The sequence below is a fragment of the Zalophus californianus genome, chromosome 4 (assembly GCF_009762305.2).
Source record: "Zalophus californianus isolate mZalCal1 chromosome 4, mZalCal1.pri.v2, whole genome shotgun sequence".
NCBI classification, from domain to species: domain Eukaryota; kingdom Metazoa; phylum Chordata; class Mammalia; order Carnivora; family Otariidae; genus Zalophus; species Zalophus californianus.
Genome location: NC_045598.1, coordinates 30,320,061 through 30,338,737, shown reverse-complemented (window position 1 = coordinate 30,338,737; position 18,677 = coordinate 30,320,061). Strand labels below are relative to the sequence as shown.

Genomic DNA, 18,677 nt, shown 5'->3' with positions numbered 1-18,677 from the left:
CTCCACTAGCATCTGCTTTTACCCATAAAATCTCACTCCAACAACACAATGTGCATAGACACATAGGCCCTATCCCCCACTGGGTGGCCAACCGACCCACGTGCTGGAAACTGAGAGATTTCCTGGATTGTGGGACTTTCAGTGCTGAAACTGAGAGGATACCAGGAAAACCAGCTCAGCAAATCTCTTCTGTCACACCCTCACCGAGTTCCTGTTCAATTGTGACAAACTGTCCTTGAGCTGTCCTCCCTGCATCTCTTCAATTGAACTGAAATCTATGTGTCTCTAAAGAGCTCTAGTGACCTCGAACAAGCTTCACTTCTTCCCTACATGAACAGTGACCTGGTACTACAGACTAAATGCTTGTGTCCCTCCAAAATTCATGTTAAATCCTAACACCCAATGTGACGGTATTTGGAGGTAGGGAGGTGATTAAGTCATGAGGGAGATGCCCTCACAAATGGGAATGGTGCCCTTGTAAAAGAGAGCCCAGAGAGCTCCCTTGCCCTTCCACCAGGGGAGGACACAGCCAGAAGACTGCAGACCACAAGCCAGAAAACAGGACCTCGCCAGACACCAAATCTGCCTGTAGCACCTTGCTCTTGGACTTCCTGGTCTCCGGAACTGCGAGAAACACATTTCTCCTCCTTATAAGCCACCTTGTCACTAGTAGTTTTGTTATAGCAGCCTGAACAAAGACACCTCTATCTCCAGAAGGAGAAGCTGCCCTTCTAGACTGAGAATAGTTTCCTAATCCTCATCACTGACCCATGGTTGGTCGGCTGCAGTATCGGTCAAGTCCACATTCCTCAGTCTCACTTCCATCAGCTTGCCTCCTCCATTCCGAAGTACCTTCCAATCTCTCCTAACTCTTGATGACTTTAACACCTAACTCCTAAACTGGTGATCTTAGTACTCATCTCAATGACCCAAATATCACCCTATCTGCACAATTCGTGTACCTTCTCCATTTTGAGGACTTTTGCTTTTACTCTACTTTGGATACCTACACAACCACAACTTGGACCTCCCCATTACCAAGAGCTGCTCTAGAGTTCGCCCTGCCCTTCTCCGAGTCTACTGTTCTTATCTGCACGTATTTTCATTTGATCATAGTAACCAAATCTACCCTTTGTCCTTATTTAGATGTGTAGCTAATCAATTCTTCTCAATCGACCTTGGCTATTAAGAACCCCCAGGTTCCCTTCAGCTCCACACACAGATATTTCCAATCTTGTTTTCTCCACCACACTAAACACTGCCTCTAATTCTCCCACCACTTTTCATTTGTCAATTTATTTCAACAAATATTTATTAAGTGTCAATTATGGACCATTCACTACAACAGGTGATGAAGATAAAAATGTTAAGTAAGATCCTGTTCCTGGCCCTCACAGGGCCTACATAACATGACAGCAAACAGAGAAATAATAAAGTAGTAGATGTTATATTGGGACTAAACTGCTCTGGGAGCAAAGAGAAGGAGAATTTCCCAAGTTAATGAGAACTACTGATAAAAGTAAAAAAAATTAACTAACTCTAAAAATATGCATACCATTCAACGTCAGCTTGTCCTGAGCTATTGCTCGTGGCTAGACCCATCTCTTTCGCATGGCTGGCTCTAAACAGACAAACTCTCGGAACCCCTTGTCCATCTTCCTTTCTGCCACACACCACCCCTGCATCGTCATCCCTCCCTCCTTCCTTCTCCCTGTATCTCAGAGAAAGGGGCATTTTCCTTTTCTTTTTCAAAGATAACCACACCAGCTGTGCTCAGGATCTCATCCCCAATTCCTGGACTTGGTTCCATCCATCAAGAAGTGGGGAGGAAGGGGAGAAACAGCATGGGTTGTGGCAGGATTACTGAACTCCAATGGCAGGAGACCTGGATGAAAGTCCCAGCTTGGCTCCAGCTTGTGTGCTTTGGGGCAGGTCACTTCACCCGTCCAGATCTCAGTTTCTTATCTAGGAGATGCAAAAACTGGGCTGGTACCTCTCCATGGCATCTCCCATGGCTAAAATTTTATCACTCGGTACTCCTCCTCACTCTCATTTCTGTCTGCCTCTCTTCACTGGCTTCTCTTCCTATGTCCAAAAACATGTTGAAAACTTCTTTTTTCCCCTCCTATATCCAGGCCCACTAAACTCCAAGTGCTTTTCTGCTCTATTCAGACTGTTCTCCTAAGTCACTGATGCTTGGTGGCTCGGACCTTTCCCTCAGACCTGATGTGGTGCCAACACAGCGGCCAATTCTGACCAGTCCCTCCACTACTTTTCAGGATCATGTAGCCTTCTGGTTTTCCCTCTTCCTGGACGATGTACCTTTCTTCCTACCTTCTTTGCTGATTTAACTTTCCACCTTTCTTTTGACCTCCACCTAAGGTGAGTCTGTAAAGTTCAATCTTTGGCATCTTGCTCTTCTCTCTTAACACTGTCCCACTCAGGAAGCCCACAGGCTCTACGCAAGGATGACCAAATGATCTGTTTAACCATAACGCAACTGCTCACTAGCAAGTAAGACTCAGACCGGGCCAGTCAGATGCAGCAATTACCAAGGGCCCACTAGGAGCGCTGAGAACATCCGTTAGGTGGGGACTCAATGCCAGCATCCCGGGGCAGAATAGGGAAAGCATGGGTTCATCTTACCTGCCGCTGCTTTAAGAAGTCCAGGGCAATCTGCACGTTCTGCAGCCTGTGAAAACGCATCCTGCCCTTCTCCCGGGGCTGCAAACAAACAAAAAGAGATGTTAATTTTAGCTACACCAATTTACCCATGCAGACCCCAGTCCTTTTTCATTTCAGGGACTAAAAGATCACAAAGAATTCCTCGGGGTGGAACCCAGCCATGGGAGCATTACCCAAAGCACCCCTTAATGGTGGGACCTGTGTGTGTTTCGCCATACTCTCCGAGGCCTCCAAAACACTGCTTACCACTATGCCTCCCGTGAACACAGTGTGCTCTGACTCCTAATGCTGAACCAGTGCCACGGCTTCTCCATAGGTCCTTCTGTAGCCACAGAAGGCAGAACCTGATTCTGAATGTGCAGGTAATGGGAACAAACCCTGGCTCTATGGCTCCTCAAATCACAGTTAAATGCTATTTTAAAGGAAGGTGGGAAGTCCTAATTGCATACTGCACAGTAATAGAACCAACTTTATTAAAAACCTGGCAAAAGAAGCTAGAGGTAGCCAATTTTAAACCATGGCATGAAGAGTTATATATGCTCAATAAACAGGTGAAAAAATTAAAAAATGAGACAAAAATCAGGAAGAAACCTATTTTCCAGGCACAGAGGTGTCCATTTAGGAAAGCCACTTTTACCTTAGTATGAAATACCAAGAGCAATGGAAACCTTGGTGAGGTAGGACTGTTCAACATGATATTCCAAAGAAAGGTATTTTTTGCTAGTCACTTAGTCCCAGATGTCAGACGAGCCACAGGAGAGAAGCTCATCTCCATCCTCTGGTACCTCTGGTGCCCAGTCCACAGCTCAGCTATTAACCATCCAAAAGTGCTTGAAATCCATTTGCCCAGTGAGAACATGCAGGGATGGCTATCTACCTCGGGCACCTTTTCTCCTGCTCATTTTCCAACATTGCTTTTATTTTACTAAAATTGGGCCTGAGACAACACTCTCACTAGATTATATATATACACACACACAATTCATTTATAAATGTCAAAGTGGTACTAATTAAAGGCTGATGAATAATAAGGCAGCTGTGTGGCAGGTGCTTGCAAAGAGGAAACACTGCCCCGGGCTGAACAAAAAGTAACCCAACACATGTAAAGATAAGGGTAGAAGCATCTCTTTGGGAGCCCCCAACACTTCTAAACAACACTCCCACACAGGGATAATCTGCAGAGATGTTGAGGCCTCTCTGGGCAAAAGGATATCTTCTTACATCAAAGGTTTAGGAAAAATCTTTCTAGCAAGAATTCTTTTTCAGTCATTTCAGCTAAACTACCTGTGAACATGGCTTTGAGGATGACAGAGCCTGTGAAACTGAAGAGTCTAAGGCAATGGGCAGGGAGATCGAGGAGGTGGAAAAATGACTTTAAGAAGACCGGAAATAGGGATACTGCCTAACCCCTGTTTCTGAAGAAAGATTATGGGGTATAATTTAGGGCCTGCAAGCAGGAAATGCCCTTCTTACACACTCTTATCTTTACTCCTCGGTACTCCCCACCAAAAATAAATACCCTAAGAGCATGCAAGTTAAAATCACTGTCCTTTACAGCAACTAGAGATATTATTGACCAAGGCAGAGTATCTCCATGCAGTGAGTGGATTGCAAACAACAGGCTGTTTTGAAAACAAATGACATGGTGTGTGGTGAGAACCTGGAGGCTAGAGGTGGAGAGAGAGTGAGAGTTAGTCTGAAGTGTGGAGCCAAGAGCAATTAACTGTCATGCCTTCAACTAAACTTTGCACAGTTCTGCAATCCAGACTCAGACAACACAGCAAGGCCACCAGAAGGCTATGGGTCTCCAGGTCAAAAAGGCACTTGACACCTCCAAACACCATGATTCTTTTAGTGCCAACCACTCTCAGATAAGCAAAACAATCCCCACTCCAGGATCATCTAACAGTGGCAAGAGGCACAATTAGTTTTAACCACTTTCTTTGGGACCCAAATTCCCAGGTGCAGAGGGAAGAAGGTGGTTGGTAACTGAACTACCTGGAGACCTTGAGAACCTCAGACTCTCTGATGGCCCTGCAGTGCCAGCTGGGATCCTGGCATCCCCAGGAGGACCTACTACATCATCATCATCTTCCTCCTCCTGCTCCTCGCTGTTTGTATGGCGCCAGGAGGGCATGCTCACGAGACGGAGGGTCTTCAGCCCTGCTGGCTCCTTTGGCCACCAACCAAGGCAAAGATAGGACAGAGTAACAGGAAATTCACAACACAAAAATGAAAAGCAAATGAATGCAACATTTAAAAAAAAAAAAGGGAAAATAAATATGAAAATACCCTCCCACCTCCCAAAACATGCAAAACCAGATCACACGGTTATACTGAACACTTAGGTTGAAACACATCTTCAGGGAGCCTGCATGGCTCAGTTAAGCATCTGACTCTTGATTTCGTTTCAGGTCATGATCTCAGGGTCCTGGGATCGAGCCCCGTGTCTGGCTCTGCACTCGGCGCGGAGTCTGCTTCTCCCTCTCTCTCCCTCTTCTCTCCCCCCGCTCTCTCCACCCCCATCTCAAATAAATAAAATAAAATCTTGGGAAAAAAAAAAAAAGGAAAAAAAGAAACACATCTTCAATTCTCCATGGCCACCCACCCTCTCTTTTTGTGAATCAACTAAAGGAGAAAGAGATTGTGAGAATAAACATGGAAGAGATATTTGGATGGTTCTCAGTGAAAAGATGATACCCTATGAATATCTCCATAAACAATCTGCAGGTTTTCAAAGTTAGGCAAAGAAATTAGATCAGAGTGTTTTCAGGCTGTTTTGTAAGCAATGTCACAGAAAGAATCACTTTCAATATAAAAATCACTACGAGTTCATCAGATATCCCAGCCAAAATGCCCCAAATGTAACTTTGTGACTGCTAAAGAATAAAGTCCAGCAATGTGAAAGTGACATTTTGATTACTTATGAGATTTATAAATGAAGGCCAGATAAGAACTGGAGTTCACCACTAGCGGCTATGCTAATAAAAAGTGTCTGTCAATTTTTGTCCATTAAAAATTATACAAGTAATTCTTTAAGACAAAAGAGATGTGAAACCAAAACAAAGGGGCCATGGGAAGCCAGGCCCCAATCCTTGAAGAAACTGAATATTACTTAAGGAGTGAAATTTAATGTGCCGAATTCCCTTCTTGAAACCCAGTAAACAATGACTAAGAATTCACCAAGGGCAGTGAGTGGGCTGGACTTCGGTTCTCTCTCCCCAGAGATGTTTCCAGGATTCAGCCCTGGACTTTTCAATGAAAAATATGTTGTCTATGACACTGGAGGCAGAACACAAACTGCACAGGATCCCGTCCTTCCATTAGGCTCAAATATATGAAACAAAGAGCCCACAGGTGGGGTTTTGATCCCTCAAACAAAGCAAGTAGAGGAACTATCATCTGACAAGCCAAGAAGCCCAGGAAGGATTTGCCTTCAGATATGTAGCTGTTTCCCACAAGCAATGGTTAACACATTTGGGAGGAGGCAGGCATATTTAACCATCCAAGGAGCTCAAATGTACTGCATCCAGGGCTGTGCTCAAATATCAACTTCAGTACTTCTCCAAACCTGTGAGACTCAGTGAATCAAAGAAGGAAGAAAATGAGGTGAATTCTAAAAAATAACTCTAAAAGTAACTGAGCTTTTAAATGTAAACTCCAGGGTGCCTGGGTGGCTCAGTCGTTAAGCGTCTGCCTTCGGCTCAGGTCATGATCCCAGGGTCCTGGGATCAAGCCCCGCATTGGGCTCCCTGCATTGGGCTCCCTGCTCGGTGGGAGGCCTGCTTCTCCCTCTCCTACTCCCCCTGCTTGTGTTCCCTCTCTCGCTGTGTCTCTCTCTGTCAAATAAATAAACAAAATCTTAAAAATAAATAAATAAATGTAAACTCCATATCCTTAGCTGAGTACAGAAAATAAAACAATTTCCAGTAGATGGGAAAACAGGAGAGTCTATATAGACTAGAAATAAAACTCTAGAAAAAAAAATACACCTTACTAAAAAACCTTTAAATGTGAATCTACTATTCCTGAAATATTCTACCTACAAATAGATAAAGAACAAGTAAGGAGAAAAAATGCAGGTATGAAAGGAATAAAACTGATACCTGATTCCATCAAGAAATGAGAATATGATACATCAATTCCCATCAAGAAATGAGAATATGATACATCAATTCCCATCAATTCCATCAAGAAATGAGAATATGATACATCAAATTACATCATTTTAAAACTCAGTCTGAGTTAGAAACAAAGTCCACCAAGAATGTCTTCTACTTCTTCCTCCCACATGACCGAGAGCAGGCAGTGGTGGCCAGTCCTGGCACTCAACAAGATGGACTGGTAGGTCACTAACAGGGCTGCATTTGTGAGGCCACTCATGAGAAGAAGGGAGAAGCTCACCAGTTTGATGCCCGAGAGGACCTCCAGCAGAGAGATCAGGTTGTGGCCATCCCGCAGATCTTCATAAAGATCATTGATGTGCTTGCGGACCTGTGCGTGAGAATGAAAGAGACTGATTTTTATTTGATCTTGAATTCTTTTATTAGCTACACAGGAATTTCTGGTAATAGGTAAACACAGATTAAAGAATTTGAAACAGGAAACAATAATAAAATTCAGGAATTTTCAGTTTGGATTACAATACATATGAAATAGTAACACTTAAGAGAAATGTATGCGCATTTCAAAAACTGAAGCCGGATCTATTACATACTGTAAACAATGTTCTAGAAAGTCTGGACAAGGAGATGGAGAGTCAATCATCCTGAAACCTCTCAGGAATTATTTTGGACCAAAATGTGATACAATGGCCAATGACAGACAGATGAGTCCAGTCAGAATCAGAAAAGTCTTCCAGGGGCACCTGGCTGGCTCAGCCAAAAGAGCACGTAACTCCTGATCTCAGGGTTGTGAGTTTGAGCCACACACTGGGTGTAGAGATTACTTAAATAAATAAAAACTTAAAAAAAGAAAAGAAAAGCCTTCCAGAGTGCAAAGGAAACAAAAATGCTAGATACCCAGTGTTTCATAGGATGTACCTATATGTTAACTCCTCTCTTACCAAATATTTCTTTTTTTAAAAAAAGATTAATCTACGTAGGGGCTCCTGGACAGCATAGTCAGTTAAGTGTCCAACTCTTGATTTCAGCCCAGGTCGTGATCTCAGGGTCGTGAGATTGAGCCCTGTGTTGGGCTCCACGCTCAGCACGGAGTCTGCTTGAGATTCTCTGCCTCACCCTCTGCCTCTGCCCTTCCCACTCGTGCTTACTCTCTCTCAAAATAAATAAAAAATCTCTGAGGGCAATTTTCCTTGTGGGGAAAAAAAAATCCAATTTTATAACTGAAACTATGGGAAAACATCTCACTTTGGAGAAATATGTGGTTAATGTCAAACACCATGCTGAATGTTGTACACATTACCTCATCTCTCTCTCACATTGATAAGGCAGATAGTACTCCTATTTTACAGATGAGAAAACAAGGTACAGAGAGGTTAAACAACTTGCCCAAGGTCACAAGTGGAAAAACTGGCCTCAGTTTGGGCTTTCTGAATTTAGTCTTTGCCATTAACTACTATGCTTTATAATCAGCCATAGTCACATTTTATTTATTTAATCCAAATAACTGCCCTATGAAGTTTATTTATGTATCCTCAGAAGGAACTAAGGAAACTGAGGCTTTGAGAAGTTCAGGTCACATAACTGCAGGAAGTGGCAGTAGGTTTTCTGGTTTATTCCAAGTCCAGTGACAACTTCACTGAATGACACAACACAGAATCAGAAGACTAGTGGCAAGTATAAGGAAGAAGATTCATTTTCAACATAAATAGTTCCCTAAACAACAATAAAAAGGGCTACTTTCAGAAGTAGTGGGTTTCTAGTCACTGAATTTTTCAAGCAGAGACCAGGATACTAGGATTTCCACATTTGAGTGGAAAACTGTACTGTAGTCATTTCCAATTATAATATTCTAGCATTCTAAACAGAATGAGAGTCAGAAAAGATCATGGCTATGGGGCGCCTGACTGGCTCAGTGGGTAGAGCATGCGACTCTTGATCTTGGGGTAGTGAGTTTGAGCCCCACCTTGAATGCAGAGATTACATTTAAGAAAAAAGGATAAAGGGGAGAAATAGCTGGTGAGGCTTCCTGGAAGAGAAAGAACTGGAAAGATGGGGGGCGGTTAAGATTTTATTTATTTATTTTAGAGAGAGAGAGTGTGAGTGTCAGGGAGGGGCAGAGGGAGAAGGAGAGAATCTCAAGCAGACTCCGTGCTGAGTGCAGAGCCTGATGCAGGGCTCAATCTCGCGACCCTGAGATCAAGACCTGAGCCGAAATCATGAGTCGGATGCTTAACCAACTGAGCCACTCAGGTACCCCTGGAAGGATTAGAAAATGTTTTGACAGAAAGACAGACGATGGTAAAACCACAGAAGACAAGGTACAGAGGTAGAAACAGGCAAGGTATGAATGTCTGTACCTGTGTGAGTGAAGGATTAAGAAGGTGATGGGTAGATTACCCAGTTAAAGAAAATGGTTCATGATGAATTGGGTAATAGCTTTCAAACACTGAAGGAATATTTCTTCAGTTTTTGTGCTATTCACAATATGAATATAGATATAACACACTTTTTATTTTAATCAGCAATATTGACATTTTCTCCACCACTTTAAGTCTAGACAAAATAACACATCTAGCTCAGACTTGTAGCATTTGTTGATTTCCGTAGTTTAAATACTCCTACCATGACCAATTTCCAGCCACTAATATATCACTAAAGGCGATGTTGGGACGAAATGTACAACAACACACCATTATAGACTTTTCCATCAGAGATACAAGAGACACAATTAACCTCAAGAGCATAGACTATATTAACACGTAGTAAAATAATTATGAGGTGATGTGTTTTGAGTATTTATTACCTTTATTTTAAATATAATTTATTTAATTGTAAGTTTATATAATTTCATTTTCATAATGGCTGTGCATAGCAACCAGCTCACAAAATTAGTATTCAGCTCTTGTGAGCCCATGTAAGCTGGCTCCAAGATTTCAAGACCTCTCCATCAAGTGGGTCCAAAGTTTCAAGCTTGCACAACCACAATGTACCACTAACAGAAATAAGCAGGTCGTGAGGGTTGGGAAGAGAGTGGATTTGGAAAGTTCAATTTTGTTTTTTTTTATTTAATTTTTTTAAGATTTTATTAATTTAAGTAATCTCCACACCCAACATGGGGCTTGAACTCACAACCCCAAAATCAACAGCTGTACACTCCACCGACTGAGCCAGCCAGTGCCCTGAAAAGTTCAATTTTAAATATGTTGAATTTAAAAGAGTAGCAAAGGAGCTACAAATGGTAATGTTCTGGGAGCAGCTGAAAATACCAGAATTCAATTTGGGTCAGCTGAGAACTTAAGTTTAGAAGTCATATGCATAGAGGTGCTAGCTAAAGAAATGGGAAATGTTGGCCTTTCTGGGTTAGGGGCAAGAAAGAAGAGCAGAGTGCTGAGGACTGAGCCTGTGGGAATAGTCAAAATTAGAAAGCAGGAGATGGAAAAGCAATCAACAAAGGACAGGGGGTGGAAAAAGGCAGAGAAAGAGGAAGAAAAAAAAAACACATAAGAAAGCGTAATCAAGGAGGGAGGGGGTTGGATGATCACCAGTATCAAATGCTCCAGGACAAGCACGAAGACCAAGACAGGGTTTCTGTTAGTCTTACAAATAATGGTGTTTTTTGTGAGATTCATTTTCTAGAGAGTGGTGGAATAGAAGATTATAAATGAATTGTAGTTTAAAAAAATATACAGAATATATTAAATACTTCATATTAAGTTATAAAGAGAAGTGACAACAATGAGGGACCTATTTTTGATAGATAAGACCTGAGCATAGGGCATTCAAATCAGGAATGGGCACTGAATAATTATTTAAATAAATTATAATAGAAACGAGGACCAAGTAAGATCATATTAGCAACAGAACACTAAATACCACAGAGTACTGAAAAGAAAAAATGGTACTTTGAAATATAAAGTTAATTTCACATCAAGGACTCAACATCTCCTTCTAAAAATTCCAGTTATGTTTTATACCTGCAAACAGCAAAATTCAACCACCTTATAAGAAACTTAGCTGAGACTAATTTATTATGTCTCTCAGTCTTTCCCTGATTATACTGACTAAATAACTATGAAAAACTGTAAAAGAGAGATATGGACAGAGGTAATGGGGGAAGAGAGGGGAGCATTTTTTCCCTGATTTTTCAGTAACAGAGAACAATAGTTTATTTCGGGAGCATACTGGACACAGCAGGATAAAGTATTAGCTAACACTTACTAGTGCTTCTATGTCAGAAAATGTTCAGATACAGAGATGGGATTTGTGGGGCTCAATTCAGATCCCGAGATCACACAGTAAATGGCCAGTCCAATAAAATCCAGGTCTGCCCCATTCCAAAGTCTTTATCTCTTCCTCAAACACTAAGTGGCCTCTAAAATTTTCCACAAATCTCTTAAGAAAAAGTCCAGTAGCAAAAAAAAAAAAAGTCTAATAGCTAACAGTGCTGTATGATATATATGAAATCCTAAGAGTTGTCATCACAAGGAAAAAAACACTTTTCTTTTTTTGCTCTTTTTATTGTATTCATATGACACAATGGATGCTAACTAAACTTACTGCTAATCATTTCATAATATATGTAACTCAAACCAATACACTGTACACATTACACTCATACAGTGATAGATGTCATTTCTGTCTCAATAAAACTGGAAAAGGGTAAGGAAAGGAAAGACAAGAAAAAGTCCAGTGGACCAAGCATCAGATGTTTTAGAGGCAGCCTGGGAAAGCCAAGACTGGTCAAGAATCATCAATATGTATGTTTCTCTCCAACAAATACCCATGCTATTCTGTCAACAAAATATGAGTGAATAACTTCAATGACCTCGGTCTTTGCCTGTTTGCACTCCCTGTGAAAATCACTGTCAACATTAGTGAATGTCTCTAAAGAATATATGCAAATGGCTAACAAATTCAGGAAAAGATGCTCAATATCATTAGCCATGCAGAAAATGTAAATCAAAACCACAGGGGGGCGGAGCAAGATGGCGGAGGAGTAGGAGACCTAGATTTTGTCTGGTCTCAGGAATTCAGCTGAATAGGGATCAAACCATTATGAACACCTACGAACTCAACAGGAGATCGAACAGGAGAGTAGCAACAACTCTCTGAACAGAGAAGCGACCACTTACTGGAAGGTAGGACGTCCGGAGAAGTGAATCCGAGGCGATATTCGGGAGGATAGACGGCGGGGGAGGGGCCTCCGCCGGCCGCTTCTGGCAAGTGCTAGAGCCGCGGAGCACAAAATCGGACCTTTTAAAAGTTGGCTCGGCAGAGGGACGCCGCTGCAGTGGCTAAGCGGGGGGTGGAATCCTCCCGGGACAGTGTGGTCTCAGGACCCTTGGGGTCACAGAGAGACCGGGGGTGCCTGAGTGCGGCAGAGCTGCCAGGTGTCGGGGCGGGGAAGCCGGCTGCAGATACGGACCAGAGTCGCGGGCTCTCAGCTCGGGGTTGCCATAAACTGTGATCTGCGGCCCAGTCGGGGCACGGCTCCCCCAGCAAGGACCCAACAAGCAGCAGATCCGGGGAGACTCCCCTTCCTTCCCGGGGAGGAGCGGTGCGGGAACGCACTGCAGGGATCTGCTGGGTTTGGAGACTCCGAGCGGGGTCGGGTGCCAGAGATAGCAACGCTCGATCACAGGCCGGGTGAGCACGGAGTGCGGCCGGAGACCGGGGACACGGGAGTGACTGCTTTTCTCTGGGGGCGCACTGAGGAGTGGGGCCCCGAGTTCTCGGCTCCTCCGGGCGGAGACTGGGAGGCCGCCATTTTCGCCCTGGTCCTCCAAAGCTGTACCGAGAGCTTGCAGGGAACAAAAGCTCCTGAGAGCAAACTGGAGCAGCTTCCTTAGCCCGGACCGACAAGGGCGGGGCAATTCCGCCTCCGGCAAAGACATTTGGAAACCACAGCAACAGGCCCCTCCCCCAGAAGATCAACACAAACAGTCAGCAAGCCAAGACCAAGTTGATCGATCAAGGAGAATAGGAGAACTCCAGCGCTAGGGGAATACTGCACATAGATTCATGGCTTCTTTTTTTTTTTTTTTTTTTTTTACCATGATTCATTATTTCATCAAAGTTAATTTTTGTTGACTTTTTTTTATTTTTCTTTTTCCCTTTTTCAACCAACATCTTATAAATCCCTTTTTAAAAAAAAAAAAATTTTATTTTTTTTTTCATTTTTAGAGTCATATTTTATCCCTTCATAGTAGTTATCCTTGTTTTTGGCATATATATATAAGTTGTTCTCTCTTTAAAATTTTGAGGTACAGTTTCTTCTAACAGATCAAAATATACCCTAAACCACTAGTGTATGGCTTTGTTCTAGTCTCCTGCCTGATCACATTCTCTCCCTTTTTCCTTTTTTTTTTTTTTCCTTAAATCTTCTTTCTTTTTTCAAACAACTTATCTTACCAAGTCCTTTTATAAAATCTTTTATAATTTTCATCTTTACAGTCATCTTCCATCCCTTCATTGTATCAACCCTTATTTTGTACATATATGCCTTTCTTCCTTTAAAATTTTAGGAGGCACTTTTTTCTAACAGACCAAAATACGCCCAAAATCTAGTGTGTGGCACTGATCTATGCACTAGCCTGATCATATTTGATCATATTCTGCCTTTTTTGAATTGTTTTGTTTTTGTTTTTATCTTTTTTTTTTCTTTTTTTTTTCTTTTTCTCTTTCTTTTTTCTTTCTTTCCCTTTCTTTTCCCCTGGTTTCAGGTCTTTTCTGATTTGTATACAGTATATTTGCTGGGGACGTTGTAAACCTGTTAGCCTTTTGTTCTCTCATTCATCTATTCTCCTCTGGACAAAATGACAAGACGAAAGAAATCACCTCAGCAAAAAGAACAAGAGGTAGTACCGTCAGCCAGGGACCTACTCAATACGGACATTAGTACGATGTCGGACCTAGAGTTCAGAATCATGACTTTAAAGATACTAGCTGGGCTTGAAAAAAGCGTGGAAGTTATTAGAGAAACCCTTTCTGGAGAAATAAAAGAACTAAAATCTAACCAAATCGAAATCAAAAAGGCTATTGATGAGGTGCAATCAAAAATGGGGGCACTAAATGCTAGGATAAATGAGGCAGAAGAGAGAATCAGCGATATAGAAGACCAAATGATGGAAAATAAAGAGGCTGAGAAAAAGAGAGAGAAACAACTACAGGATCACGAGGGCAGAATTCGAGAGATAAGTGATACGATAAGACGAAACAACATTAGAATAATTGGGATCCCAGAAGAAGAAGAGAGAGAGAGAGGGGCAGAAGGTATGTTGGAGCAAATTATAGCAGAGAACTTCCCTAATGTGAGGAAGGAAACAGGCATTAAAATCCAGGAGGCACAGAGAACCCCTCTCAAAATCAATAAAAATAGGTCAACACCCCGACATCTAATAGTAAAACTTACGAGTCTCAGAGACAAAGAGAAAATCCTGAAAGCAGCTCGGGAGAAGAGATATGTAACCTACAATGGTAGAAACATTAGATTGGCAACAGACCTATCCACAGAGACCTGGCAGGCCAGAAAGGACTGGCAAGATATCTTCAGAGCACTAAACGAGAAAAATATGCAGCCAAGAATACTATATCCAGCTAGGCTGTCATTGAAAATAGAAGGAGAGATAAAAAGCTTCCAGAACAAACAAAAACTAAAGGAATTTGCAAACACGAAACCAGCCCTCCAAGAAATATTGAGAGGGGTCCTCTAAGCAAAGAGAGAACCTAAAAACAGCAAAGAGCAGAAACGAACACAGACAACAGACAGTTAACAGTCACCTTACAGGTAATACAATGGCACTAAATTCATACCTTTCAATAGTTACCCTGAATGTAAATGGGCTAAATGCCCCAATCAAAAGACACAGGCTATCAGATTGGATTAAAAAACAAGACCCATCAATATGCTGTCTGCAAGAGACTCATTTTACACCCAAAGACACCCCCAGATTGAAAGTGAGGGGGTGGAAAACCATTTACCATGCTAATGGACGCCAAAAGAAAGCTGGGGTGGCAATCCTTATATCAGACAAACTAGATTTTAAAACAAAGACTGTAATAAGAGATGAGGAAGGACACTATATCCTACTTAAAGGGTCTATCCAACAAGAAGATCTAACAATTGTAAATATCTATGCCCCGAACATGGGAGCAGCCAATTATATAAGGCGATTAATAACAAAAGCAAAGAAACACATTGACAACAATACAATAATAGTGGGGGACTTTAACACCCCCCTGACTGAAATGGACAGATCATCTAAGCAAAAGATCAACAAGGAAATAAAGACTTTAAATGACACACTGGACCAAATGGACTTCACAGACATATTCAGAACATTCCATCCCAAAGCAACGGAATACACATTCTTCTCTAGTGCCCATGGAACATTCTCCAGAATTGATCACATCCTAGGTCACAAATCAGGTCTCAATCGGTACCAAAAGATTGGGATCATTCCCTGCATATTTTCAGACCACAATGCTTTGAAACTAGAACTCAACCACAAGAGGAAAGTCGGAAAGAACTCAAATACATGGAGGCTAAAGAGCATCCTACTAAAGAATGAATGGGTCAACCAAGAAATTAAAGAAGAATTAAAAAAATTCATGGAAACCAATGAAAATGAAAACACAACTGTTCAAAATCTTTGGGATACAGCAAAGGCAGTCCTGAGAGGAAAGTATATAGCAATACAAGCCTTTCTCAAGAAACAAGAAAGGTCTCAAATACACAACCTAACCCTACACCTAAAGGAGCTGGAGAAAGAACAGCAAAGAAAGCCTAAACCCAGCAGGAGAAGAGAAATCATAAAGATCAGAGCAGAAATCAATGAACTAGAAACCAAAAGAACAGTAGAACAGATCAACGAAACTAGGAGCTGGTTCTTTGAAAGAATTAACAAGATTGATAAACCCCTGGCCAGACTGATCAAAAAGAAAAGAGAAATGACCCAAATCAACAAAATCATGAATGAAAGAGGAGAGATCACAAGCAACACCAAAGAAATACAAACAATTATAAGAACATATTATGAGCAACTCTATGCCAACAAATTAGATAACCTGGAAGAAATGGGTGCATTCCTAGAGATGTATCAACTACCAAAATTGAACCAGGAAGAAATAGAAAACCTGAACAGACCTATAACCACTAAGGAAATTGAAACAGTCATCAAAAATCTCCCAAGAAACAAAAGCCCAGGGCCAGATGGCTTCCCAGGGGAATTCTATCAGACCTTTCAAGAAGAATTAATACCTATTCTCCTGAAACTGTTCCAAAAAATAGAAATGGAAGGGAAACTTCCAAACTCATTTTATGAGGCCAGCATTACCTTGATCCCAAAACCAGACAAAGACCCCATCAAAAAAGAGAATTACAGACCAATATCCTTGATGAACATGGATGCAAAAATTCTCACCAAAATACTAGCCAATAGGGTCCAACAGTACATTAAAAGGATTATTCACCATGACCAAGTGGGATTTATCCCTGGGCTGCAAGGCTGGTTCAACATCCGCAAATCAATCAACGTGATACAATACATTAACAAAAGAAAGAACAAGAATCATATGATCCTCTCAATAGATGCAGAAAAAGCATTTGACAAAGTACAACATCCTTTCTTGATCAAAACTCTTCAGAGTATAGGGATAGAGGGTACATACCTCAATATCATAAAAGCCATCTACGAAAAACCTACAGCGAATATCATTCTCAATGGGGAAAGGCTGAGAGCTTTTCCCCTAAGGTCAGGAACGCGGCAGGGATGTCCACTCTCACCACTGCTATTCAACATAGTATTAGAAGTCCTAGCCACAGCAATCAGACAACAAAAAGAAATCCAAGGCATCCAAATCGGCAAAGAGGAAGTCAAACTCTCACTCTTTGCAGATGATATGATACTGTATGTGGAAAACCCAAAAGACTCCACCCCAAAACTGCTAGAACTCATACAGGAATTCAGTAAAGTAGCAGGCTATAAAATCAATGCACAGAAATCAGTGGCATTCCTATACACCAACAACAAGACCGAAGAGAGACAAATCAAGGAGTCTATCCCATTTACAATTGCACCCAAAACGATTAGATACCTAGGAATAAATCTAACCAAAGAGGCAAAGGATCTGTACTCAGAAAACTATAAAATACTCAGGAAAGAAATTGAAGAAGACACAAAGAAATGGAAAAACGTTCCATGCTCATGGATTGGGAGAATCAACATTGTGAAGATGTCAATGCTACCTAGAGCAATCTACACATTCAATGCAATCCCCATCAAAATACCATCCACTTTTTTCAAAGAAATGGAACAAATAATCCTAAAATTTGTATGGAACCAGAAGAGACCCAGAATAGCCAGAGGAATACTGAAAAAGAAAAGCAAAGCTGGCGGCATCACAATTCCGGACTTCCAGCTCTATTACAAAGCTGTCATCATCAAGACAGTATGGTACTGGCACAAAAACAGACACATAGATCAATGGAACAGAATTGAGAGCCCAGAAATGGACCCTCAACTTTATGGTCAACTTATTTTTGACAAAGCAGGAAAGAATGTCCAATGGCAAAAAGACAGTCTCTTCAACAAATGGTGTTGGGAAAATTGGACAGCCACATGCAGAAGAATGAAACTGGACCATTTCCTTACACCACACACAAAAATAGACTCCAAATGGTTGAAAGACCTAAACGTGAGACAGGAGTCCATCCAAATCCTAAAGGAGAACACAGGTAGCAACCTTTTCGACCTTAGCCGCAGCAACTTCTTCCTAGAAACATCGCCAAAGGCACGGGAAGCCAGGGCAAAAATGAACTATTGGGATTTCATCAAGATAAAAAGCTTTTGCATAGCAAAAGAAACAGTCCACAAAACCAAAAGACAACCGACAGAATGGGAGAAAATATTTGCAAATGACATATCAGATAAAGGGCTAGTATCCAAAATCTATAAAGAACTTATCAAACTCAACACCCAAAGAACAAATAATCCAATCAAGAAATGGGCAGAAGACATGAACAGACATTTCTCCAAAGAAGACATCCAAATGGCCAACAGGCACATGAAAAAGTGCTCAACATCGCTTGGCATCAGGGAAATCCAAATCAAAACCTCAATGAGATACCACCTCACACCCGTCAGAATGGCTAAAATTAACAAGTCAGGGAACGACAGATGTTGGCGGGGATGTGGAGAAAGGGGAACCCTCCTACACTGTTGGTGGGAATGCAAGCTGGTGCAACCCCTCTGGAAAACAGTATGGAGGTTCCTCAAACAGTTGAAATTAGAGCTACCGTTCGATCCAGCAATTGCACTACTGGGTATTTACCACAAAGATACAAATGTAGGGACCCGAAGGGGTACGTGTACCCCAATGTTTATAGCAGCAATGTCCACCATAGCCAAACTGTGGAAAGAGCCAAGATGCCCATCGACAGATGAATGGATAAAGAAGATGTGGTATATATACACAATGGAATATTATGCAGCCATCAAAAGGAATGAGATCTTGCCATTTGCAACGACGTGGATGGAACTGGAGGGTGTTATGCTGAGTGAAATAAGTCAATCAGAGAAAGACATGTATCACATGACCTCACTGATATGAGGAATTCTTAATCTCAGGAAACAACTGAGTGTTACTGGAGTGGTTGGGGGTGGGAGGGATGGGGTGGCTGGGTGATAGATATTGGGGAGGGTATGTGCTACGGTGAGCACTGTGAATTGTGCAAGACTGTTGAATCACAGATCTGTACTTCTGAAACAAATAATGCAACATATTTTAAGAAAAAAGAAAAAGAAGAAGATAACAGGAGAGGAAGAAAAGGGGAGTATGTCAGAGGGGGAGACGAACCATGAGAGATGA

At 41.7% G+C, this 18,677-nt stretch overlaps 1 protein-coding gene across 34 annotated transcripts in view; it reads right to left on the bottom strand.

Annotated features, from left to right (window-relative positions):
- The window catches only part of MACF1 (microtubule actin crosslinking factor 1), a 340,905-nt gene that overhangs the window by 187,773 nt on the left and 134,455 nt on the right, over positions 1-18,677 (bottom strand). For all 34 annotated transcript variants that reach the window (XM_027622580.2, XM_027622734.2, XM_027621977.2 and 31 more), the window contains 2 exons: positions 7,090-7,179; positions 2,647-2,724 (listed from right to left, as the gene is read on the bottom strand). In XM_027622580.2, the coding sequence (XP_027478381.1) occupies positions 2,647-2,724; positions 7,090-7,179 (168 nt within the window). The remainder of the gene's footprint in view (positions 1-2,646; positions 2,725-7,089; positions 7,180-18,677) is intronic.